Below are 25,159 nucleotides of genomic sequence, written 5' to 3'. Positions count from 1 at the left end.
GTGGGGCCCGAGCTCGAAACTAGAACATGTCTGGAACATCTATCCACATCAACGACGTCCGTCACAGTCCCGACCCGACGACAACCACAACAGCAGCAACCAGTGATTCCTGCTCGAGTGACTATCCGACAGAGGGAAATCACTTTGGACCTGGATATGGATATGGGGGAGCGACTCCTCCCTGTGGCCTAATGGCAGAAGATTTCGACATTGGGAAGGTCCAGGAACTGAGCGACTTGGAACTCGCGGCTTTGATCTGCCTCGTTGCAGAGGAGCATTGTATCATTGATACCGAGCCGGATGCAATAGACGATCTGGTCCAGGAGCTGCAGCTGGTGAGATGTTACATTCTGCTCAACTGGCAATCTCTAATAATAATCACAATACGTAGATCGCCTCGAAAGTCTTTGGTCTATCCAACGCCGTTGTCGACTGCTACGAGCATACAACCCTCGACGACTTCGCCCACGCCATTCTATCCGTAGAGCGCACTCGTACCCGCTCGAACTCGTCTATAAGAACCAGACAAGACTCCAACTTCCTTAACACACCCGCCTTTGCATCTGCAAATCGTTCTCCAGTCACCGAGACCTTCAGCAGTGACAACAAGTCAATCGCGAACGTCATCATTGCCAAAAATTTGGACGAGGCTCCCAAACAGGTCCAAATACAGGCTTTGGAGCTTATGCAAACAGGGAGGATATACACCAGAACATCAGTCCATAATGTGCCGAGACGCTTTTTGTTCATTGCGTTGCTGGGAGGCGGGGAGGGACCCAGGTTGACGAAGCATTTGAATGACTATATGTTCATTTCACACTTTCACGATCCGGAGGATGGGCTTCCGAATCTGGAAGACATGTATGATGATGGGGACTCGATATCTTCTGTGGTGAAGAAGAGTCCTACTCCTGAGAATGAGGGGTCCCTGTGGCCAACGATATCAGCTATTGTTAGCACCCTTCGAAGGACTACCATTCTTGACTCAAAGTGCTAATCGAATCCAGGACATCGAACACTTGTCCACCTTAGCCGAAGTCGCTACAGTCAGTGTAGAAGTAAAGCGCTACCAACAAGATATCATATCCTTCTTACGTATTCACCGGGCTGTCGCTGGCGGTATCTCAGCAACCTCGTCCAAACACCTTGATAAGCTGGCAAAGTGTCTTGCCCCCCTACATAGCTTGGAATACGCTACACCCTCTCTCATAGCCCTCGCTGCCAGGAAAATATTCCCACACCGTATCCATATCGTTAAGCCTGAAAATGAGCGAAGCATGCAATGGGGCAGCGATTTAGATGCTATATCGGCATTGTTAGAGGGGATTGGGGCTGAAGATGTGATTGAAGAGGTTTTGGGCAATGCCGGTGCTGAAGCTCCTCTATGAAGGTGACGCCCACAAATACGAGCTGGGCAGTTAAATTCTCTCTTGGATAAGGATGCTCGTCAGCGTGCGAAGCCCATAATATCACCACTACATTTTTGCCCAGAGTTGGCGGGAAGAAGCCAAGATCATCCAGGCTCAGTTGGATAGTCAAGGCTGGGATGGCACGACTAGCAATAGCAATCCTAGGCTATAACAGCTTCATGATTCCTCGAAGTTACTTCCCTAACACACTTTCTTCTGGTGGCCTGCCTCTCTCTTCAAACAGTGCAAGAGTGATGGTCCGGATATATGGCAACTCGCCAGATCGTCTTGCTGCTGCAGCTTAGAGAAATTCTTCAACACTACGTTGCTGCAAAGCATTATTACTCACATAATTACTGCATAAATTCGGAGTAAATATTATCACTCACAACAAGCAGAGCTGTATAACAAATGCAGATGGGCGGAAGGGATGTTGGATTGGATGTCAACAGAGTTTAGATGCTTTGAGCGAAGCAAGCCAAGCCCCTGAGCCCGAACATAACATCAAATCTCGGTTGTCTACTGAGCAGAAAATACACCTACTTCCACAAAAAAAAAAACAGAATACTGCATGGCTCCATGACAACCCCAAGTCCTTAGGCACGTCTGTCACTGTCGTAACGCTCAAACCCCCAAGATACGACCCCACAACCCTCCACCTCTCTTCTTCCCACCTCTCCTCCCTCTACTCCTCATCTCTCGTCCCTCATCAGCACCACATGCAGTACATCTCTCTTCTCTTCCGCGACTGCGATACCCATATCCTTGGCCATCTTCATCAAACGGAACAGACCCGAACCAAGCAACTCGTCTGCTCCAAAACCAAGCCGGGTACCCGGGAAGCTCATTAGTTTCCGGATGATGGTTTTGCGCTGGGTAGTTGCCGGATCCTCTGGCTCGGGACGGGGAGTGAGGACTGTCTTGGTTGCGGCTGGGGTACAAGTTTTGACGATCCTGGTTGTCCTGCAGTGGTTGCTGACGGGACCTGTCCTGAGTTTGGCGGTTGCGATCCGGACTCTGGCGTTGAGACTGCCAACGGGACCTCTCTTGGGCCTGCCAGGTGTTGTGATTCTGGTATTGACCCGTCGGGAGTTCCTGAAGCCGATAGTAATCGGACCCCTGACCCATCTCGCCACTGGGTCGGCAGAAGCGGCGCGGTCGCTGCAATGGTGGGTAGCTTGAACCCCAGCGGTAGAACACCTCCCTCCCACGGCCGTGGCTGTATAGGCCGTCCCGCTCCCTCCAATCCGCCCCCTCGTGGGAGTTCGACCATCGATACCGATCTCTGCCGCTCCCGCTGTCGTCTTCGGTTCTTGCTGTCTCTCCTCGGCCCCCGTTCCCGCCGATCAGTACCACCCGGCATCTTCCGCATGAACTGTCCTCGCAACGCTGGCACTGAGCGCCGTGGTAGTGTGCGCATACTTGGATCGCCTGCTCTCTTTCCGACCTCTCCTTCCTCCTCCACATCTCCTGATCCCATCCTAGACTCATCGCCTCGCAGCGTCTGCAAAGGGTCCTGCCGCTCATCTCGCTCCTCCGCGTTCCGTCTCGCGCTCGGACTCGACAGCGCTCGATGACACCAGGGGAATCTTCTATCGAAGGTGTAAGGTTTCCCTTGGTAGACTTTGTAGATGATCCACGCGAGTGCTGGAAACACAAATACCGGACCCGAGAAAATCCAGTAGTATTTGGCGACGATGGCGAGATTGGAGGGGGTGTCAGTTTCTAGTTGCGCGTTTGAAGGTTGGCGAATCGTCTCCATTGGTGAGCTGGGTGCACTACTGGTATTAGTAGGTGCGCGCGATTTGGAAGGCAGGAAGGGGGAAAGAGGAAGGATATTTGATCTGTGAAGAGGAGTGGGGAAGGATAAAGGGGGGGTGTGTGGACAAAAAAAGCCATGGATCGGCTTTGAGCTGGGTCTACAACAATCTTGAGTCATATCCTAAAGGGATGATAGTTTCTTGAATGGAGAGATCAAAGTAAGTGGGCAGCATCATTGCTCGTCAAACTTCTTTGCCCGGCGCAAGGCTTTCTTTACGCCCTTGCTTCTTCTTTCACATGTAGAGCTACAAAGTGCCACGAAGTACCCGGATCCTTTGATAAGTCGACAAGGTTAGATCGTCCGATTTCCTCTGCGTAGTAACTGTACAAGCGCCCAGAAATCAAACTCAGCCCGGGCTGGATGATCGCCAGGAGTGGAGAGTTGTTGATCGGCTAAGCGAGCCCCTGAACTTCCGGTCCGCAGGTTTGCGGCTCACTTCACCATAATTCCTCATTTCGATTCCGAAAGTATCCATTGGACCCGACCTTCTCTCTGCCTGAAATACTAGCATTACTCTCCTACTAGCTTTCGATCTAGGTCCCGAGCTGCTGTAACTCCTCTTACAGTGATAAAATCTGCAATAGTCCCGGACCCACCCCGGTAAATCATCACCATCAATAACAGTAACAGAATCCTTTGAAAAGAATGCCTAGAAAATGGGGAAAAAATATATATAAATAGTAATAACAAAGGCAAAACTCAACCAGAAGCTCATATCATCGGATACGGGATGATGATATGAGGTTCTAGTCTATAAACCTAACTGAATAGGTTTTTCCGATGATAATTGGGCGAAGGGTCTCACGGCGAATTCTACACCAACTGGACAGGAACTTGAGGGCTTGAGCCACTAAGCCATGGCCCCCGAGTTCCGCCAGTTGATGGAAGACGGGGCTGGGATCGCTTTATATGAGGTCCACATCAACTTCCCAATCTTACTTACCCATAAGGCGCAAATAAACGCTTCACCTCTAATGCAGCCTACCCCAAGAATATATATATATGTATATATTTGAATTACTCTAATTTGCCATAGAAAAAGCTCGGGCCTAACACCTCTCGTACTTCCTACCATTCAGAGCCAACACCGGCTTCTTCCTGTATCCTCCTGCCTCTTTCTGTGACGCAGGCGCCGCATGAATACTCTCCCAAGTGTGATCGCTCGGCTCCTGGAGTTTTTTTCTTCTGATCGGTACCGGCGGTGTATGCAGGATAAGAAGACGACGATGACAACGACAACGATGAGAGCGGATGAAGAAAGAGAGGGGTCACTGCATCAAATGAAAATAAGCCACACACAAAAAACTACACACAAAAGGAATCATGCCATAACCAAGCTTATTGTACAAACTAGCTGTAACAGTAGAAAGAGAGGGGAAGGGGAGAGCAAAGTTACTTCCTGGGTAGGTGATACACGGATACGTACAGGATACAACGAAAGAATCTGTTGTCTTTACGATTCCATCGCCCGCCAACGCAGTCATCCATACCTCCCTGCGTCCCTTTTATCTTCTCTTCTCTTTCTTCCTGCTTATAACAACCGTTTTCAAAGAAGAAGCAGGGGGAAGGAGGGGGTGGGGGAGGGGGGGGAGAAGAAGCCGCTGTCTTGCTGTCTCCTCCCCCTTCTTCTTTTTCTTCTTCTTCTTCTTCTTTATTTCTTTCTCTACGAGTAAAGGAAGGGGATAAAAATTACTTACCTAGCACCTGACACATCAGAAGAAGAAAACAATGGTTTTCCCTTTTTTTTCTTTTTTTTTTTTTCTTTGGATCAGTTAAGTGCAAAATCCACTTCTATACCATTCCCAGGCACAGTTCAAAAATACCCCCTTCCCCTCTCCCGCTCCTTACCTGTCTGTTTGTGCTTGAACAAAACAAAACAAAATAGGGCTTCAAGGGAAAAGAATGAAAGAAAGGAGGGGCCCATAATTAATCCCAATCCCAACCCCAATCCTAATTCCCATTACAGAGAAAAGGGATCTTATCTCGGTTGGTGGTCTGGTAAACAATTGACGGATGAAGAAAAAGTGCAAGGTAGAGAAGGTTAGACATATATACATACATAAATAAATAGATCACTACAAAAATCAAAAGTACTTACTTCCTCAGCAGTAAGACAACTTGCAACAATAGCGAAATAATATCCATCCATCTCTCGTTTCTCTCTCAAGTTATGATTCTCGGGGGTAAAGATAAGTATAATAATATATATATATATATATATATCTGTATGTATATTAGTTGTACGAGGACCAGAAAAAAAGAAAAACATGGGAATTATGTTATGCAAAAGCAGACCTGCAATGCACATTGCAGTTTCTAGTATTTTATAGCCCTACAGCTCACGACAAATCATCTCTCTACCTGTTACCTGCACATTAAAATGGCATTAAAGGGGGGTATCATCTTCCACCATGCTCAGATCCGCTCCACCTGCTCTCTCGACCAGGCGCTCCAAGCCTGCCTGCATGCACCTGGAACTCCAAGAAAAAAGACAGAGACGCATACAGCATATATACATACCTACCGATCTACGGAAAGGGGTGCCTCTCATCGAATTCGTCCATCTCGCTCCCATCGCCCCCGTAGCCGATGGGGTGTCGATTGTCATCGCTGACTCGGGCATACTCGAGAAGGAGCCGGAACGTGTAGATCTGGAAGCGGGTTTGAATGGTCAACATGCACAGCTCTCGCATTATTACAGAGGGAAAAAAGAAAAAAATCACATCATTGTCCTCACGCCTCAGCACCTTCCCCGCCCACTCTCTGCCTTGTTTTCCCAAGCGTCGAACGGCAAATTCATGCCGAGGCACGTACAGAGCCCCTTCTTTGAGAGAGCTGGACGCCGATCCGATGCCTATGAAATAGGTCAGAATGCTGTAAAGCTCTTCGTATGAGGTATCGAGCGGGACGAAATGCCTCCAAGCAAATAGTATCGAGTCATGCCACTCTCTGAAGATCGTGATCTTGATACCCAAGCTCTTGCTCTTCAGAAAGGCGTACCATCTCCCCGAGAATGAGTGCCCATCAACGTCGATGAGGTACTTGGACATAAACTGCTTGCTCAGCTCCGAAACCGTCTTGTACGACAGGAAATTGCCGAGGAATTTGCAATCCGGAAGACAGGAAATGCCCGCCGTGAAACTAACATCTGTATGCTGGGCAGCGAAGTCGCTGGCATTGAAATGGTTGAAGGTGTGGTATGAGCTTTTCAGGTCTGGATCTTCACTGAGGATTTGGACTTCTTTGTCCGCCTGGATCGTCGCGTTGGTCAAGAGAACAAGCCGAGATCTATGCATCTGTTCCCAGTTATCAATCGTGTTGGCTCCTCGTGAAGTCACGCCTCTCCACAAGAGCGTGTCGTTTTTTTCGGCCCAATCGATATCGTAAGTCTCGTCGTAGACGTATCGATTATCAGACATGGTGTACATGTTCGCTGGGAACAGGATGTCGCTGTTAATGTTTGTTTTGCATTCTCCAAATATTGGGAGGAGCTGTCTACTGGCCGTCATCGTACTTGAAGCGAACAGAAGACCGTGCTTGTCTTGAATATCAGGACCTACGACACGTAGATCTGAAGAGCGGTTGGAGTTTGTGATGAATCCATGGATGCCCCTGTGCCAATCGCTTCCAAATCCCACCGTCTGGTTCCTGGCTTGGAATAGTGGCGGACATGCTTCCTGCGCAATGCTCATATAAGGTTCTCTCGAAGCTCCAAAGAAATTCGGATCAATAGTCTCGGGAGAACTGGTTTTCGCGTCATAGAGATTTGACAAGCCTTGTGAAAACTGAGGCAGGGTATCTGGGTTGATGTGTCGGTTGGCGACTTCAAGTCGCAAGAGCTCCTGCATATCATCCCAGGGAACAGCCACTCGCGGCTGATCATGAATGTTCATGGAAATGTCTATGTCCGGTAGAAATTTGACAAATGGTCGGATACTTTTCCTGAAGGCCTCTTCACGCCAGTTGGCATTGGTCATTTCTTTGACCTTTTTGTTTCGGATGTGCATTCCTGAGATGCCATCACTGGTCTTGTGCATGTACGCAGCAAGCTTTCGAATGTTGGCCGGCTCAATGCCCCAGAAGGGCCGAAGATCGTGCATGATTTGGTCGAAGTCGTCAATATTGTACACGTTCCGCTCGCGTGCGTACTTGTACCATTGGTGGAAGCCTGGCGGCGGATGCCTTCCATACCTCTTTCAGTACCTTTACAGAGTCTCTCTGAAGGTTTTGGATCTTCCTCTCTCATATTGCATCAAGGCCTCATCCACTGCCCTCATGAGACTCGTGATGGGGTGGTCATCATTGATGGCTGCAAGTTCGGCAAAGTACCCACTCTCCTGGTTCTGGTCCCGGTAAAAGCTGTTCAGGACATGCAATTGCCCCAGGAGAGGGAATGCCACTTCCTTAAACCTTGATCAGTCGGACACAGAAAGCAAGAGAAAGTTGAATGGGAGGAACACAGAGCCGGAAGAGACGAGCACTACGAGAAGCCGCCGCTTGTTGATGTGGACGCGGCCCATGGTGGTCGGGGAGCCGGGTTGTTGTCGGCGTCGGGATATGTTTAATATGGATATTGATATTGCCGAAGAGTTTTCCCAGATTGGAAAGCACGTTCGGGGGCAGCGAGAGACAGAATGGAAGATATCACGATTCAACATTCCCAAGAGGGATTCCGTATCGACATCGCATCGGGTCCCGTTGTTCCGTTCCGGATGACTACTCTGCTGGAGTCTGAAGAATGTACGATGTAACAAATCTCATTTCGGTTGACAAGACCCCAATGCCCATCACCGCCCAGATGGGTGGCCTCGTTAAAAGCGGCACTGGACTCGGCAAAAGCGGCGTGATAATTATACATAGCTAGAATAGGTACCGTACCTATCGTGAAAGAATACATGATATCAAAACACAATTCTCGCCGCCGTCAACACCACCCCCCGCCACGACGTCGGCCACAGCAATGCCTCCACGATTACCGCCAGCCCTGTCGGCATATTGCCGCCGGGCAGTACCTCCATCTTCACGGCCGATATCCGCATTCCTTGTACCCTTCCTGCAAGCTCGCAATGCCTCCATCCTGGCCAACCTCTCCGACAACCCAGGCGCATACAACAAGCGCATCCGTCGCGGTCGCGGTCCATCGTCAGGCAAGGGAAAGACCTCCGGGCGAGGTCACAAGGGGCAGAAGGCGCATGGAAAGGTGCCAGCGCGGTTCCAGGGTGGGCAGACGCCGCAGGAGATCGTTCACGGGGTGAGGGGATTCGAGAATAGGTTCGTGTGGCCCCTGGCATGGCATTGGCATGGCGTCATGACATTGAACTCGGGGCTTTGGCTGATGCGGATGTGCGGGATGCAGATTCTCTGTTGAGATGTCCCCGATCAACCTGAACAAGATACAGGAGTGGATTGATCAAGGCCGACTGGATCCTACGCAACCCATCACGCTGAAGGAACTGGTCGAGTCGCGCTGTCTGCACGGCATCAAGGATGGAGTGAAGCTACTGGCACGGGGGAAGGAGGAGCTCAAGACTCCAATCAACATTCTGGTGTCAAGAGCATCCGCTGAGGCGATTGCGGCGGTCGAGGCGGCGGGGGGCAAGGTCACGACGCGATACTATACGAAGGCATCCATCAAGAGGATCTTGAAGGGCGAGTCGGAGTCAAGCTTCACACCGCTGGCTATGGCAGTTCCCGGTGCGGAGGGCGAGTCTCCCATTATGGCTGCCGTGGCGCTGTCATCTGGATTCAAATACCGTCTGCCTGATCCCACCAGTCGTAAGGACCTGGAATACTACAGAGACTACGCAAAAAGAGGATATTTGAGCCATACGGTAGAAGAAGGCCACGGGCCCAGTCTGTTCTTCAAGACGCCGGGTATGGGGAAGAAGAGGAAGGTTAAAAAGGCTGGCAAGGCGGTGGACACGGGTGATAACAAGCTCTGGTAATAAGAGGCTTATCGTGTACCGGTATGATGTACAATTACTCGACTATGTCCACAGACTTTGTAGAATAAGGATCGGATTTCGAACACAGATAAACCGCTCGTGCCGAGCTTTCTCATGTCACACACTGCCTGTACATTTGTACATTAAATTATCCAACGGGATTCTAGATACTGGAGGTCCCAGGATCTGTCTCCAGACTCAGGCTCTTCCCCTTGGCGTATCCTATATGCCAGCTTACCTTGCTTGGGCAATTGGGATATTTACGTTGTCATGTGCACACACTCGCATCAAAATTCAAGCAGACGACCGCTTCCTCCCGCTTCCTCCCCCTGGGCCCGGGTGCTGTGTACTGCTCACGATCTACACAAAAACACTGGCCGTCGACGACCTGCCGAGGTGGTCGACGCCGAGGGTATTTCAGAGTCGTAGTCTTCATCCATAGCGAATTCTAGTGGCTAGTACTGGTTGGAGGTTTCCAGGCTGTTGAGGTTCTTCTGATAAGTACTAGGCAGCCTCGAAAGCGAAGTCGAAGTGGTGGTGCAGCAATCCAATCCCTAGAATTTTCTCGACTCCGTGTATCCAGTCATTGCCCCCAAGTTCATTACTCGATATTTGGGACAGTTTACCGATCGCTTCATTTTCTTGTGAGCGTCCAAAAATTTCACAGCTCTTCTTCCCTTATCACTGGAGCTCGCTTGCTCCTATGGATGAACCTGGCAGTAGAGCTCGTCGAAGTAGTGGGTCCAGGCTTCACTCACCTTTACTTGTGCCTTTGAATAATTCTTAACAAGCGGAGCGGTGTTGGGGCATTCAATCCTCGGGCAAAGACTGTGGGCCTCGCAGCCGTGACACTGATTGTGTTCGGTACTGCGATGAACTTTGCCATGTCTGTCATGGTGAACCCGAATGCTGGCAGCACAAAAGAAAAGGTTGGGTTTTTGTTTAGCGAACTTGGATAAATTGTCACAGTTGGCAGTTTTTTCTATCTTCCAGGGCTGGAGGAAAAAGGCGCAGAGATTGGCGTATTAAACAATCGTGTAGGAGCTTACCAATGTGTAAGAAGGTGGAAGGGACATAGAAGACTAGAATGAAAGAAAACCTGATCGCAAAAGTTAGCAGATGTAGATCCACGTATTGCATAAGTGATGTTGAAACGGGGTTTCTGTTCAGAAAAACGTTTATACAGCATTTGCACCTTTGGTGCTTCTGAGTGAGCTGGGTGTAACGTCATGTTGCTCATCATTTTATAGAGAGTGGGTGGAGTTGAAAGAAGAGGAAGGCTTACCAAGCAAGGTGTAGGAGTCGGAGGGGAAGTGCCTCTGAAAAGTACCTAGGTAGCATGGAGCAAGAGAGTCCTGATTTAGGAGCGTCGAGAGCTGCAGATCTATCTGATTGAGGTGATGACCATTTTGCAGATAGACAACATTGTGGTCGAAGAGGCAAACATCCAATCGTCCTCTGACGATTCCATCGAAGCATTGAGACATCTTGGAAAAGTCCCAATGCCTTGACTCGATATTGATGCATTGTGGGAAGGTGGTGTTGATGAGGAAAAACTGAGGAAGTACGAGGGACTAAGATTTTATTTTATACTGCGTATGGAGCAAGCGTGACCGCTAGCGGGTCCAGCATTTCCCCGTTGCCCCTCGGCAGTAAAGCAATCAGAACATCAGAACATCAATAAACCAAACCCCCAAATTCACTCCAGCGCAGCGCTCCCTCCCCCTTCACAATTCACAAAAAATGGTATATTCCTTTCTTCCAATTCACCAATCTCTCGCTCGCTAATACCCTCACCAAGTCGAGGGACTCAAGCTACACCTACATCCACTTCAACCGGCCCCGAGACGCCGACCTCTTCGAGGACTTCTGCAAGGACAAGCTGCCTGACGACGAGATCTACGTGCCGCCACACCACCAACCCATCAACCCCGAAGACGAGGACGATGTAGTGCCAGACCAGCACGCGGCGTTTGGGATCCAGCGGGCGACGCAGAAGACGAAGGAGGCGGCTTGGAAGGACCTTGGGCTGGGCCAGCTGATGACCAAGGGGCCGGGGGCGAAGGGAGGGGGTGTTGGTGGGCACAGCAAAGCCGATGGAGGGGTTTTCAAGATGGGGAGTAAGAGCTTACCTAGGTGATGGGATTGGAAGGCCAGGTGGGAGTGGTGTTGGAGGGAGGATTGAGTGTCGAAATGGCGTTTCGGATGATATGATACCCTGTGGAGTTATGGATCGAAAACCAAGCGTAAGGAAGATATCATGTAGAAATTGCAATTGAGAACGGCTTGAAGTACAAGGAGCAGTATAAATGCCTAACTCTTTCAATACCAAGCACCATTCTTTCACAACTTCTAATCCCAGATGTCCATCCCAAGTCTTCCAGACTCCACCAACGCCCAAGACGCCTCCCATATGACCCTTTTACTCCTATACAGCCCATCTCTCTCTAGCTAGCTGCCTCAGCTCTTCGCAAGATACGCCTCTCTCTCTACGACCTCTGGTTGAAACTTCACCAGGAACACCGTCTTGCCCGGCCACAGCTCCCCTTCCTCCCCTTTACCCACACTATGCGCCGTTACCCTTGCTGGGAAACCCGCGCCATCGCACACGCCCTCCACGATACCGGCCACAAATGCGGCGCAGTTCAACTGGTTCATTTCTTTCGGGACACTGATATACTGATTGACAACAGGCTCGTTATCGGAAATCATGTACTCGTCGGGCGTTTCTGGGTTAGAGGATTTCTCGAGGGCGTCGGCTGGTCGCGAGAAGAGGTGCTTCCAGAGGACCGTGGTGATGAATTGCAGGAGGGCGATGATGTTGAGGGGACGGAGTTGGGTTCGCGGGGGTTCGCGGTAGAGGAGGAGGTCGAGGAGTTTGAGGCCTATGGGGTGGCCTTGAACATTCAGTCTACACAGATTTTATCAAGTTAGCCATATTTTTCAAAAAGCGCCATTTCTCCAATCTTCTTTCCATCCATCCTCTGCAGGTATTGCCGGGCGACCAACCTCTTCTCCAGATCCTGAATCCCCGTTACGCGCTTCTGCGCATAACTCACCATCTCCCCGAACAGGTATGCAAAGCTCGCTTGGCTCAACTCCTGCGTGCGACTACGGTTCAGAGGTCGGTGGTATATGGTCTTGCCATTTGTCGGGTAGCGGAGGCCCGGCTGTGGCCCTCGCGCCTGGGTGTTCTGGGTGGCCAGCGGGGGCTTCACGGGTTGGGAGGCTGCCATGCTGTTTTGTTGGGCGCGAGGATCATACGTGGCATCGAACCGGCACAGTCGCTATGAGTAATGCGTCGTGGTGTTGCTGGGCGGGGACCTGGATGTGGTGAGGCTGTCGCTGGAGCCTCTGTAGCGAGATAAACTCAGGGTCGAACGTCAAGTGACGAAATATTTGAACATACCCAAACATGGCCAATGGCTGTCATTTACTTTTTCTTTGAAGTAGTCAAAATGAAGTCTATCTTCTATACTAACATACATCTTTTCTTCGTTGAGTTCCTATGCACTTCTCTCAACGCTCATTAATGTAATGCATCCATTTACTCACTTGTCGGAAAACCCTCCAATACACATACTCATTACCAGGCAGAGGACCAAGTTCTCTGTAGTGTCATCAACGGGCTAATTACTCGAATTATAATAATTCAGCTGATAATCAGAACCGATATTTTACAACCTACTTTTTTATTATCTCATTTAAATATAAATATTATCCATAATAACATCTAATATATCTCGATTAAAATTATAGAATAAATAATGTCATAGAACATAATATATGCAAAGCTATTATTATATAAGGAATAATGTACATAATAATTTATTATAAAAGGGAGACCCCAGGAGACGCTGGAACCCCCTTGCGAATTTCTTATATTTTAATGCTTTATTATAAAGCGGAGAACCCCTCAAGCCCCCCTTTTTATCAGTTTTTAATATACGGCTTTATTAGCCTTACCAAAAGCTTAATTGAAAAAAAAAACTAGTAGGCCGTATACGTTTTTATAAACCCCGCGATTTGATGGAAAAATAAAAGAGATCGATCGCGAATTAAAAAACCAAAGCTTGCGAGACTATTACCTCCAATCTACGAAGGCTCGTTCTACTTTACCATTCACCGATGACTCAGCAACATTAGCTTAAATATATCCAACCCGATTTTTCCGATAAGCTCGAAAGACTTTTATTTTTAGTTTTATTGCATACCGCTGTTTTGAAATATACGGCTTTGATTGTTATTGTTGTTGTTGTATCTGTTAACGTCGGGCGGGTATCCAAAACGCAATCCTTGGACCTTGGGGACCCTGGGGACCTCTTATAAGGTACGGCGACGTGCTAAGTAAAAGAATTATATACAAAGTACTATCTAATCGAGAGTAAAAACCACGTTAAGGAAAATCTCTCGTTAAAGAGCTGAATACTTATAAACCTTGTAAAAGCAATTCATAATGCCGTGCGTCGAATGTTCTTTCGATAACTATCGACTACGTATGGCTTTACGAGCGGCCTCGATCCGTATAATATAAACATCGTTCTCTTTCGTCGTAAAGCTAAAAAGGCTCGCGTTCGTAGCCTTTAAATAGAGCCGGTGTGTTTACAAAACGCTCTTCCGAAAGCGCGATATCGTATTTTTAATCAATCGAACTAAGCCTTTCCTATCTTATCTTTTACATACGTTCCTCTTCTATCGCAAATCCTCTTATTCTTTTCAATCGATATGCCTGTTAAGTATAGATCGTAGTCGGCGTAGTATTCGAGAAGAAAAAGAGAGGTTCGGAACCGCCGGTAAAAAAAAGATCTCTTCGAAAAGACGTCGCATATCGATAATGCAATTTCGGCTTTCCAGACTCTTTGTCTTTCTTTCTACCGCAAGAGAAAGAGAGAAAGAGAGCTGAAGGTTCGTAGGGGGCACCTCGTACCGGTAAAGAATCGTAGCCCCCTTATACGGCTTTGATAGCCTGCTTAAAAGCTCAAGTCCCAAAAAAAAAGAGAAAAAAAAGAAAAAAGGATGGCCCGTGGATTTTTAAGTAAATGACGCGTCTTTATAAAGAATGAACTACCTAAGCTGGCCCGTGCACCATACTCATATAACGCGTTAACGCGCCGCGGTTACGTATCTTACTAGAATAAAGCCACGGACTAGATGACTCATCATAACCGCCGACATGTGAAGTAGCTGCCAAGCCACTTGGCTAGATTAGGCTTAGATATTTCATATTCAATTCGGGCCGACCCGCTCCGAGAGGTTCAAAATGATGAAATACGGGCAATTAAAAAGCTTGGCATCGAATAAATGCTGCGGAAGCCTGTATAGAATAGTCTCACGTGATTGAATGACTTATCACTACCACAGCCCCTGGAACTTATCTTAGGTCACCGTTGGTGACAATCAATTCTCAATGCCACATGGCGGTCATTCTTGTTGCTCTAGAGTAGCGATCTAAGCTGGGACCGTCTCCTTCTCTGCGGCATCTGCAGTGGCCGTTGGGACAGCAGCCGGCACAGCCTCATCCACTATTGGAACAGCTTCCGATCCAATGCTTGGACTGGTACCGCCCTTGATGTAGTTCTCGCTCTCTCCGATGTGCTTTCCTCCTAACACCCAGCGAGCTTTTTGCTCTCTATGCTTCTCCTCGCAAAAGTTCACGAAATTTGGCCAGTAAACCTGGTGATCGTAGTCAAATTCCAGGTCTCCATGGAACTCATTCCACAGCTGCTGCGGGGGAACATGCAGTCTCATATCATCATTGAACTTGAGCTTTTGGCGTGTAAGGGGATCAATAAATGGTGTAATGAGCTTGAAGAAGGTCGTGACAACCCATGGAACTGTATCCTTGTGAGTAACCAATTGTAAGTTTCAAGTTTCATGGACGTACTGTTTATGATCAGAGCCCTCCCGAGCCTTTCTGGGTAATGAGTCTGGAGGATATTCAGAACCTCTTTACCCTGACTAACCCCCGGAGCGGTGTTCGACCTGCTCTTACTAGACTTGAAATTGATCAACAGCGCCAAAGTCTCTTGCCCCGGACCCGTAAGACTTATCACTCGTTCTAGCATAAATACCAAGTGCTGAACCTGTCTCGGACCTGCCTCGGTATTCTGTCTTCCAGGATTCAAGTACAAGCAAGGCCGAGCTTCGTTGTCATAGCCAACCACAATCTGCTTTCCGGTCTCATTCTCCGGGGAGATGTAGTCACTAGTGAGATCTCCAACTCCGTATTCCCTCCTCCAGGTCAGCGTACCCAATAATCGCTTTGCAGCTTCCGCCGTTGACCATTTTGTAGCCCGCAGATATCGTAGAAGGCATTCCCGAGTCAACCACATCATTTCATCCTCAGTGACCGGGCCACCCTTCCCTTTTGTTGATGGGATCTCCTTCCATGACTTTGCAGTCTCCAGTAGGGCATTGTATTTCTCTTGTTGTTCCTGAGTAAGCTCTACAGCTTTCGCGGGTACGGCGGACTTGACGGGATCAACGAGTGGTGTTTTCAGAGGGGTGGCATCTTGCTTTTCTCGAAGCGATGCCGCAACAGAGGAATTTTGAGACATCGAAGTGTATGCCGGAGGAGATGTTTCTGTATTGGCTTCGAGCTTTACATCTCCGAGCTTCTTCTCCTCGCGATCTGTGGCTTCCCCGGACGCCGGCAAGGCCGGTGACATTTTGGAAAGATGCGTTGGAAGTTCGGTTGCAGGGGCCTGATAAGTCAGTCAGTCATTTAAACTCCTCCAGTGATATGAAAGACAGACAATTAATATCAGAGGCACAGCAGTTGAAAAAATTTCCGAGGATGCTGCGAGAGTTGAGAAGATTACCAATATCTCAGCCTCGTCCTCTTCCCTTTGGGGTCAGGCATCGCATAAATAGTTTATCCGATCATAGTTTCTCCGGGTACAGAACGATGAGTATCTGAAAGAACAACAAGTCAGAGATAATTGAGACTTCCAGTCAGAAACTTGTCACACAAAGCATTCTTATGTTTGTCCATGTAAACACACCTCCCAAAGATCTTCCCGTCTGCATATCTTATCAGTGTTCAAAAACTAACCAGCATACCAGACTTCCATAGCTGGCCATATCAACAGTTAAATACATGTTGGCAGGCCTGCCTATACATGAGCGTAAAGCTCTTAGGGAATCCCGGCCCTATTTCCGTGTAGGCGTCTTCATTTAATGCCAAATTAACAAAGGCTTGGGGCATGTTACTCCACCGTTATCTCACCTTCGTCGAGTCGTTCGCTGTGCTCCCCAGATTCATGATTTCACTTTTTTCTTTTTTCTTTTTCTGTTCTCATATTTATACCTTCTTCCAAACCCTTGATCAAAGGGCTCTTTGCATGATTTCCCCAAGCTGCAATATCGAATGGTAGAGCGATCTCGAATGCGCCAGTCTTAATAGCTCTACGATCCATGGCCCTGAACAATGCCTGCCACCACATGGTGATTGGCGCGCCCCCAAGCTCGAGTTATCAGTACTGAGCATTTGGATGGTTCTGTATCACAGTAAATCTAGAGCTTGGAGAATGTTGATTTTTTTTCCCCCCTTTGATAGCTAAATGAAGTCAACCTATCCTGATCACCTGAACCAGTCAGGCAGTTCATTCCAACCCATAAACGTCAAGCCAGCCTTCCGCCATGCAAGCCCTTGCTAAATATGCCCATGCTGCACTCGCAGCCTTCGTCCTCTTCGTTTATCTTATTTTAAGCTTGCTTCATCCACAGCCCTGAGTCTCCCATAGAGCAGTAAGTGACATGCCAAATCGGCTTCCATATTTTCAAGTACATAGCTGACGCCAACTTAACCTCAGGGCTCAACCTTTACGGGGGGTGGGGGTTGGTACAATTGCTGACTTCAGCATTCTAGCTTTGCCTCTCTCTCGGCGCTTCTCAAGGTCGTGGGAGTGTTCGTGCTATTAGTCGAGATGCCCCCAACGATGCTCGTGTCAAACCTAGCAATGAGAACACGGACCGAGAAGACTCGATGCTGGAAGATGCGCTCCTGGAGAAGCAAGACGATGATCTCCTGGGACGATCTTTGGGGGGCCATGGTCAGGCTTCTAAGCACCTCGGTATCGCAAATCGAGAGTGTGCTCGAAGATGGAAGAGTCCTCGGGGAGGAGCAGCTATACAGATGGTAACATGATAGGAGCTCATGCCATTAAACACGGCAAGCAAGGCGTTAAAAGGAGAATGGCCAATGGAGGTGTGACGACGCAGCTGCAGGAACGCAGTATCGTGCAGCAATCGCTTAGCAATACCATCCACCTCTAGCAATACCATACACCAAGACCTTCCCAGCGTTACAGATGTCGATTCAGGCCCGACATCGACCCAACCAAGTTCGACCCTGACTGTGCACCGTGAAAAGCGATTTCACAAGAGGCCTCGTTGGAAGATGCACCTCCAAATGCAAATGCGGCTCCCCGAGGCTCAACGGTGAAAGATGCATTCTCAAAAGCGAAAGCGGCGCAAAAGAACACGACACCAGAAGATCGCGATAGACGGCTACGCCACTGAAGGATGAAGTAACTTGGTAACTGGCTTCTTTACGGGCCAATCGCCGCGATCATGGCTACTTTGATTCCTTCCGCAACATGTGAAGCTCGATTAGCTACCCAGGATCCTGTGATCCGTCAGTACGCTGTGGATATTGACGGTCCTGGCCGACGTCTTCTGAACCAAGTACATAACGAAATCATGTTTCGTACAGCGAGCGCTACTTTGGCTTACAGAACATGCAGATATGTGTTTTTGTGCCTCTGTGTGAGATGGGCGGCTGCTAGGAAATGAGGTGTCGATACGAGCTCGATAATCGAGACTGGGAGGTGCTAGTTGATCATCTGTACATTTGGCCCCTTATCAGACTTTGCAGATAGAAGCGTACCTGTTCTTCGCCCTTGAAGGCATTAAATTAAAGTTATGAAGTTGGGATCGGAAAGCTTGAGAGGGAGAAAAGAGGCTAGAGGGTTAAGGCAATTCCAAGGTGGCTGCCAGATGAACGACGGCGAAAGCTACGGGGAGGTTAGGCTACAACAAGACCCTATCCACTTTTGAACTGTCGCCGCGATGCTTGTATGCTACCAAGGTATCTGTAACTGATTTAGCTATGCATTTCAAGATGCACGAATACATCTCAGAATCGCCGACCTTTCATTATTGACTTTCGGTTAGGGATTAACCGAGCTCAACGACTCTCGGTTAGAGGGTAAGCGGGCCAGCTTATTCCAGGCAGGACGTTGGACTCACTCACCCCTTGACGACGAAACCAAAGTCCAACGACAAGAGATCATCTTGATTCTCTCTACACCAATTGAAGTGATGAGCCCTCTCCACCAGCGACTGTTTCTTAACCCCCGCACAGAGAGAGACCACTGCTATCAGGACCGCTGCAAAACAGCTGCTTCGGAATCATCGCACAGCATCTATAAGGACCAGGTAGAGAGAGACGAGGAGGAGGCGCACCGCCCGCCGGTCCGGTCAAAGGGCGGGTATTTCTCACATCTCGCGTCTTCCATCACGACGCATGCAAGTGCTCAGGACGACGCTCAGGTTCCCCCTGACGGGATCACACCGGTGCGTGGCCGGCCCCGGAGGCATGTTTTCTCTCGCCATCTCGCCGTTACACACCGTCTGCTGGAGGTAGGCATCGGTCTACCACCTCTCCGGATCCTCTCCTCGGCAGCCTACCCCAGCTCGCTGCATTTCGGCGCGCGTACCGATCATGCACGGTGTGGAAGGCAGGCAAGCAAGCAAGCAAGCAAGCAAGCAATACCAGACCCGCGGCGTATCACACCGTCTCGCTCCCTGGTTCAACTGTCCGCCGTCGAATCTGCTCCGCGGCAATCCTGCCGTGAGCTTCGACCGTGTCTTCTTCGCTGCTGTGCCGTGCTATCTATCTATCTCCAGGCCCTCAGACATGCAGAACTCGTGCCGACTCTGGAGAACGCCGGGCCTCGCGCAGCTTGTGATTCACATCCGCCTGTTCGACGAAGCAGGCACGTCGAGAGCCGATCGGTAAGAAGGCCAGCAAGGAGATGCCCAGCGTCGCCGCGGCGACGGTTATATTTTGTTTCGACGCCTGTCGCTTAGATACACTACCGAAGAGCTTCCCGAGGAAGAAAACCCCCCTTTTCTTTCTTCCCGAGTCCATCTCTTCTCCTGTCCCCCGCTGTTGACTCCTTCTCTGAGATCAAATCATGGAAGAGTTGCGCGAGAAAAATCACCCTTTTTGTTCCTAAGGCCCCCCCCGTGACTTCCGTCGGTTGTTCACTTACTCACTCACATCAAGACATTAACCGAGCATGTGACCCAGCCCCGGATGAACCCACCCCCCAACCCGGAGTAACCCCCGCTCCTCCCCCAATGTCCGACCGTACGTATATAAATCCCAAAAAAAAAAACAAGTTTTCTCCTCCCAGCAAGAACAGGAAAGTGATTTCCCACCCGTCTTTTCCTATCACACTTTTCTCAACCGCCGAGCCAGATAAGAAAGAGGTGTGTAGGTATCTACGTAATACCTACCTAGGCCAGGCCCGGCCGTCCGTCTCCCACCCGTCTGGACTCAGGAGCACGTTACTTTCTGTCCATACCTCTTGCGTGTCCGTCAGGTCAGGTCAGGTCGGGTTTTTATGCTTCGATACCCGTACAGTAATCCCCAGGGGCGATCTGATCCGATCCGATCCAGCACCGTACCGTAGATAGGAAATACCTACCGCACTCGTCTGGAGCGAGCCCCGGCCCCGGTGCGTAGCATTTTTTTACTTTGGGCTTTTGGCTTCCGTCTCTTTCCACCTCTCTGGTCAGGCTGTCGGCTATATGGTTCGATAACAGTAATCCCGCAGCGGATACGTACGTCGTAGATGGAGAGGAGCGATACCTAACTTGGTCGGGAGAGCGTCTGGATTCGGGAGGACTTTTTGTTTTTGTTTTTGTTTTTGTTTTTGTTTTTGTTTTTTTTTAAACTTTGGCCTTTCGTCTGGGTGCTGCTGCGTACCTACCTACCTGAGTTGTGTGGCCGGTTTATGGTTTGATAGGTACAGTAATCATCCAGTCGCGATAAGAACGGTCTTGATTAGTGAGAAAAGAAGACGTCGATCTTTCTGGGGGGGGGGCGCACGGGGAAGATAGGATAGCAGCGGTTCCCGTCGTCGTCGTCGTAGTAGTAGTAGTACTACTACTACTAAGTCTGCCCACCCATGCGTTGATCTTCACAATTTTAAAATTGGGGAGCGGGGGTGGCAAACGAGAGAGTCTGGTTGGCTGGCTGGCGGGGTTGGGATTCGCTCGCCTAAAGCCAGTAAAATTTGACTTCTGCATTGGGGATGATTGTCGGCATGGGGTGAACAGACTGACTTTTCCTGGCTGCACGAGTTACTAGGTAGGTAGTAGTAGTACTACTAGGTAGTAGTACTACTACTATACGTAGTAGTACGTAGTACGTAGTACTACTAGTAGCCAAATCGGCCGATCGCTGGCGATCCCAGATGTGACAGGGCTACCGGTAGCTACCGCTCGGTGGATGATACTATACTGGTACACCGTCCTACCTACGTCCTACCACTACCACTACCACTACGACTATACATTGGGGGCGGGGTGGTGGATCGCGGGAGGTGGGTAGGTTCCCATACTATCGAGTAATACAATCCAGGGAGACCAGCGACCTCGGAGTGCGAATGGGAGGAAAAGGCATGCGGGATGAGCTGGATGGGATGGCATGGGATGGCATGGATGAGATGGACAGGCCCGCTAGAAGAAATTAGCTTTTTTCTGAAGGAAGAAGCTTATTTCGTGGTAGCACAACGACCTGCACTACCTACCTAGGACGATGACTATTACTCACCACTAGCTCGGAAACCCTCTTAAGATTCCGAAGAAGGTTTTGATATTATTTTTTTCTTCTTTGCAAATCCTTATTTTGCTTATCTGATCAATTTCTTCTTCTTCTTCTTCTTCTTCTTCTGCTTCTTCTCCTCTCTGCGCTCCGCCGCCGCCCTTGTCGGTAGGTTGCATCGCGATACAAAATGCAAAAAATGTCACGCGTGCTCCTCGCCGGGCCCCACGGCGCGGTTGGTATGGATTAAATACCGCATCAATTGCACGCGGTAGTCAGGTGGAAAGGCTCCTTCTGCTCCGAGGAGGTGTTCATCGTGATTACTGTGCGAGCATCAGAGCCCGTGGATGTCGCGCCGCTTTGGGTATGCGGGGTGCAGATATGCATATGTTGGGTGCATGTACGTAGTACGTAGGATGTGTGCGATGCATCTGATCCGGCCCGTGTATGTCCTGAGGATGAGGGTCATGAGGATGATGATGCGCGAAGGAGAATATATATACATATATATATATATGTATATATATACACGCATATATACATACATATATATACATACATATATACATACATATATACATACATATATACATGCATACAGTACCTAGCATCGCCATGTTGGGAAACAGAGTTCTCGGCAGTCAAGAGAGAAAGAAGTTCTTGAATCTTGAGCCGGAGGGATCGCCATCAGGGTCTGTCGCAGTTCGGCCTTGGCTCTGCTGCTGTTGATTCGGTCATGGATGTACTAGTACAGTAGTACGTGAGGACTAGGCTAGGACTCGGCCAGCACTAGCTTTACTACTCGGTTAGGACTAGGGAGTCACAAGTCAAATCAAAACACACATCCATCACCCTTTCCCAGGTACTAGTACTACTACTACGTACCTTGATCCATTACCAGTATGGCAAGACGTAATTCGTACCGGGATCTTCGTCCAGGCCCGGACCAGTAAATGATCCACAGACCACGGGGCTGGCGAACGAGCCACGGAGGTGCTTCAATGCCTGCCTGCCTGCCTGCCCTATATCCTCTATCCCACGGAGTACCTCCTACCTTACCTACAACCTGCAAGGTGCGTGATTAGCCAAACACGTGCCTTTTCTTCCCACACGCCACCACCGACCGCCCTGAGTCAATTTCATGATGCCCATAACCCAGACCGCCTCGGGCTAATCAGAGCGACACTGTGACACATAGTTCGGGGCGAGGGGGGAAATCTTTTCAAATATATTTAAGGAGCCCCCGCGGCCCGCCCACCGGTGAGAATTTTTTTTTCATTTATTCAAAAATATATATATATATAGAGGAATCAGTCAGATCATACACGTCATACCACGTCCCGCGCCCTGACAATTTTCTTCGAATGCATGCCGCTTGATTTGGATCATTTGGAAGCACCAAGAAGTCGACCACCATACCTACCTACCTACTAGCCCTCACTCATTACACAAACCACCCTCGAATACTTCCGATTCGTTGATCCGTCTCCGGCGCTTGTGCCTTTGTTCAATCGCTCTCTTCACATTTGGGCGCTACCGCCACCCACCCAGCCAGCCAGTTAGCCAGCCAGCATTAGCTGGAACACTTGAAGATGCCTCACCGGGTATCCTCGTTCTTCCGGTCCCGTACCGCCTCATTCGAATCTCCAATAGCCTCCAAGAAGAAGAGGAGTCGCCGCTCTTCAAGCAATACACCTTCGGTCTATGGCCGAAACTTCTCCGCCTCCTCCGCCTCCTCCTCCTCCTCCTCCTCCTCTTCCTCCAACTCCTCCAACTCCTCCTCCTCCTCCACCTCTTCTCTGCTTCTCGAAGACCACGCCGTCACGATGCAGAGCGCTGTCAAGCGGCTGTCTCTTGGCCTTCACTCCCCAAGATTGTCTTCGCAGCACCGCCCCGTTACGCTCGACATGACGATTGAGTCTCCGCCGCTGATGATGTACAACTCTCCGGCGACGAGCACCGGCGCATTGCTTTCCGGTATCCTGAAGCTCCAAGTCAACGAGGACCGGATCTCGTTCGACGGCGAGTGCCAGATGTCGCTGGCCATGGAGGTCACCCACAAGGCACCGTTCCACGCTCATTGCGATGCGTGCTCCCACCAGCTCACCGAGTTGCAGAAATGGAAGTTTATGCAGGGTCCCGCAACCTTCAGACGAGGTGAGTCGAGGCATCATCCACAAGGCGCGGCGTGCGATCCGTGTGCTAATCGCAGCCCAGGCGAGCATACATTTCCCTTCAGCTTCCTCCTTCCCGGCCATCTGCCCGCGTCCCTGGACTCGCGCCTGCTGCGAATCGAATACGTCCTGCGGGCATCCATCACACCCCGGAGCGCCGAGACCATCAAGTACGTGCACGTCCTCGAGGTCAAGCGCGCCATCTGCCCCGCCGAGCAACCGCGCAAGTCGTTCCGCATCTTCCCTCCCACGAACCTGACGGCCAACTGCGATCTCCCCTCGGTCATCTACCCGATCGGCGAGAGCACCGTCGCCTTGCGCATCGACGGGTGTGTCAAGCGCAACCCGGAGACCAAGTCGCAAACGCAGTGGAAGATGAAGCGGATCAACTGGAGGCTGGATGAGACGGCCACGTGCGTCGCGCCTTCGTGCCTCAAGCACGGTGCCAAATGGACCGGGATGGAGAGTCTGAGGAAAGGCGTCGCCCGGAAGGATGTCCGCAACATCGGCACCGGGGAGATCAAGACGGGGTGGAAGGCCGACTACACCTCCGCCGACGGCACGATCGAGATGGAGTTCCCCTTGATGATTCGACCCGACGCAGACCCGATCTGTGATACCAAGACGGAGGATGACCTCGAGGTCTCGCACGTCTTGGTCGTGGAGATGATCGTGGCGGAGGAGTTTTGCCGCTTGAACAAACTTAGCCACGCCACGGCGACGGGCGCGGCGAGGATCCTGCGGATGCATTTCAACGTGACGGTCACCCAGCGCGCGGGTATGGGCATCTCTTGGGACGAGGAGCAACCGCCCCTCTACGAGCACGTCCCTGCCAGTCCCCCGGGATACAACGGTTCTTCCACCGAAGACTACTTCGGAGAGGATGTGGCTTCTCTCGTCCGTCGATGGTCTCTCGATGTTGGAGAGTTTTAACGTGGACTATTGCGGATAGTTAAAGCAAAAAAAGAAGAAAAAAAGAAGAAGAAAAGAAGAAGAAAAGAAAAAAAGAAGAAAAAAAGAAAGAAAAAAAAAAGGGCTGGAAGCATGGGCTGTTTATCTGGTGCCATGAGTACTGGATAGTGGGTCTGTTGAGGATATACCCCCTGATCGCGCACCTCACACATGGATTTTTTTTGTCTACGGGTTTGGCGTACGGATATGGGAATGGCAGGGCAAGGAAAAGCGAACGGGTTCAAGGATTATTCTTCGCACATGTACATATTCCCTTCTTGGGTGGGTGATTGATTACGAGCAGGGCGTTAATGGAACCACAGAGGGAATCATAGTACCGTACCGTACCGTACCGTACCTTTGGTATCGGGGACAGACTGGGTATATAGGAATCTAGTATCTTTATCTTTCAAGCTCTGATTCAGTCGAGGTCTACATTCTTTTTTTTTTTTTTTTTTTTTTTTTTTTTTTTTTTCCCCCCAAAATCGCGCTCGCCAAGCCCGGCATAACTACCTACCGGTACTTGTACGCATCCGAACCAGCCAGGGCCCACCGCGGGGGGGGGGGGGGGGGGGGGGGGGGGGGGGAACCCAGATTAGCGAGCAGTACCGGTCGGTATAGGTAGGTATGCTCTCTCTTATGATTTTTTTTAAACACGGCGGAGAGAGCCTCTCAGCGAGGCGCTTTCCATGCACAACGCCGGTGAAGTGAAGCCATGAATTTTTTTTTTTTTTTTTTTCGTGGGGAACTGGGAACTGGGAACTGGGAACTGGGAACTGGGAACCGGTTCTCGAAAGAGTGAATGAATGCATGAATGGATGAATGAGGAAAGAATGTATGTATGTAGCTTTTCCCCGTCTGCTCTCTCGTCTGTGGGTGGCAGGTGCTGATTGGGAGGGGGGGGGGGGTTTGTTTTTCTTTTTCTTTTTTCTTTTGTTTTTGGTTTTTTTTGGGGGGAAGGGGGGGGGGGTTTGTTCGTTAAGGTAGGTATGAGGCGGATAATTATTTACTTGTTTATT

The 25,159-nt window shown here is 49.8% G+C and overlaps 9 protein-coding genes across 9 annotated transcripts; 4 read left to right on the top strand and 5 right to left on the bottom strand.

Annotated features, from left to right (window-relative positions):
- Nucleotides 1-26: 26 nt before the first annotated feature.
- Nucleotides 27-1,388, top strand: L3040_002544 (uncharacterized protein; the record flags this gene model as incomplete). The annotated part of the gene is made up of 3 exons (XM_007290642.2): nucleotides 27-335; nucleotides 392-952; nucleotides 1,008-1,388. 3 exons carry the CDS (start codon nucleotides 27-29, stop codon nucleotides 1,386-1,388), a joined length of 1,251 nt encoding a protein of 416 aa, XP_007290704.2.
- Nucleotides 1,389-2,101: 713 nt separating this feature from the next.
- On the bottom strand, nucleotides 2,102-3,171 carry L3040_002543 (uncharacterized protein; the record flags this gene model as incomplete). Its single annotated transcript, XM_066155591.1, has 2 exons — nucleotides 2,102-2,706; nucleotides 2,763-3,171. 2 exons carry the CDS (start codon nucleotides 3,169-3,171, stop codon nucleotides 2,102-2,104), a joined length of 1,014 nt encoding a protein of 337 aa, XP_066012578.1.
- A 2,588-nt stretch (nucleotides 3,172-5,759) lies between these two features.
- Nucleotides 5,760-7,331, bottom strand: L3040_002542 (uncharacterized protein; the record flags this gene model as incomplete). Its single annotated transcript, XM_066155590.1, has 2 exons — nucleotides 5,760-5,882; nucleotides 5,955-7,331. 2 exons carry the CDS (start codon nucleotides 7,329-7,331, stop codon nucleotides 5,760-5,762), a joined length of 1,500 nt encoding a protein of 499 aa, XP_066012577.1.
- Nucleotides 7,332-8,191: 860 nt separating this feature from the next.
- L3040_002541 (mitochondrial 54S ribosomal uL15m domain-containing protein) lies at nucleotides 8,192-9,176 on the top strand (the record flags this gene model as incomplete). The annotated part of the gene is made up of 2 exons (XM_007290645.2): nucleotides 8,192-8,502; nucleotides 8,588-9,176. 2 exons carry the CDS (start codon nucleotides 8,192-8,194, stop codon nucleotides 9,174-9,176), a joined length of 900 nt encoding a protein of 299 aa, XP_007290707.2.
- Nucleotides 9,177-10,258: 1,082 nt separating this feature from the next.
- L3040_002540 (uncharacterized protein) lies at nucleotides 10,259-10,663 on the bottom strand (the record flags this gene model as incomplete). The annotated part of the gene is made up of 2 exons (XM_066155589.1): nucleotides 10,259-10,275; nucleotides 10,462-10,663. 2 exons carry the CDS (start codon nucleotides 10,661-10,663, stop codon nucleotides 10,259-10,261), a joined length of 219 nt encoding a protein of 72 aa, XP_066012576.1.
- A 256-nt stretch (nucleotides 10,664-10,919) lies between these two features.
- Nucleotides 10,920-11,316, top strand: L3040_002539 (uncharacterized protein; the record flags this gene model as incomplete). The annotated part of the gene is made up of 2 exons (XM_066155587.1): nucleotides 10,920-10,922; nucleotides 10,978-11,316. The coding sequence occupies 2 exons, from the start codon at nucleotides 10,920-10,922 to the stop codon at nucleotides 11,314-11,316; spliced, it is 342 nt and encodes a 113-aa protein (XP_066012575.1).
- A 320-nt stretch (nucleotides 11,317-11,636) lies between these two features.
- Nucleotides 11,637-12,412, bottom strand: L3040_002538 (uncharacterized protein; the record flags this gene model as incomplete). The annotated part of the gene is made up of 2 exons (XM_007290647.2): nucleotides 11,637-12,087; nucleotides 12,186-12,412. The coding sequence occupies 2 exons, from the start codon at nucleotides 12,410-12,412 to the stop codon at nucleotides 11,637-11,639; spliced, it is 678 nt and encodes a 225-aa protein (XP_007290709.1).
- Nucleotides 12,413-14,624: 2,212 nt separating this feature from the next.
- L3040_002537 (uncharacterized protein) lies at nucleotides 14,625-16,277 on the bottom strand (the record flags this gene model as incomplete). The annotated part of the gene is made up of 4 exons (XM_066155586.1): nucleotides 14,625-15,010; nucleotides 15,061-15,880; nucleotides 15,932-16,022; nucleotides 16,231-16,277. The coding sequence occupies 4 exons, from the start codon at nucleotides 16,275-16,277 to the stop codon at nucleotides 14,625-14,627; spliced, it is 1,344 nt and encodes a 447-aa protein (XP_066012574.1).
- Nucleotides 16,278-22,841: 6,564 nt separating this feature from the next.
- L3040_002536 (uncharacterized protein) lies at nucleotides 22,842-24,122 on the top strand (the record flags this gene model as incomplete). Its single annotated transcript, XM_007290650.2, has 2 exons — nucleotides 22,842-23,172; nucleotides 23,233-24,122. The coding sequence occupies 2 exons, from the start codon at nucleotides 22,842-22,844 to the stop codon at nucleotides 24,120-24,122; spliced, it is 1,221 nt and encodes a 406-aa protein (XP_007290712.2).
- Between the last annotated feature and the right edge of the window lie 1,037 nt (nucleotides 24,123-25,159).

The sequence above is a fragment of the Drepanopeziza brunnea genome (genome assembly GCF_022702325.1).
Source record: "Drepanopeziza brunnea f. sp. 'multigermtubi' strain 214-2 chromosome Unknown ctg3, whole genome shotgun sequence".
NCBI classification, from domain to species: Eukaryota; Fungi; Ascomycota; class Leotiomycetes; order Helotiales; family Drepanopezizaceae; genus Drepanopeziza; species Drepanopeziza brunnea.
This window is presented reverse-complemented; position numbering and strand designations above follow the sequence as displayed.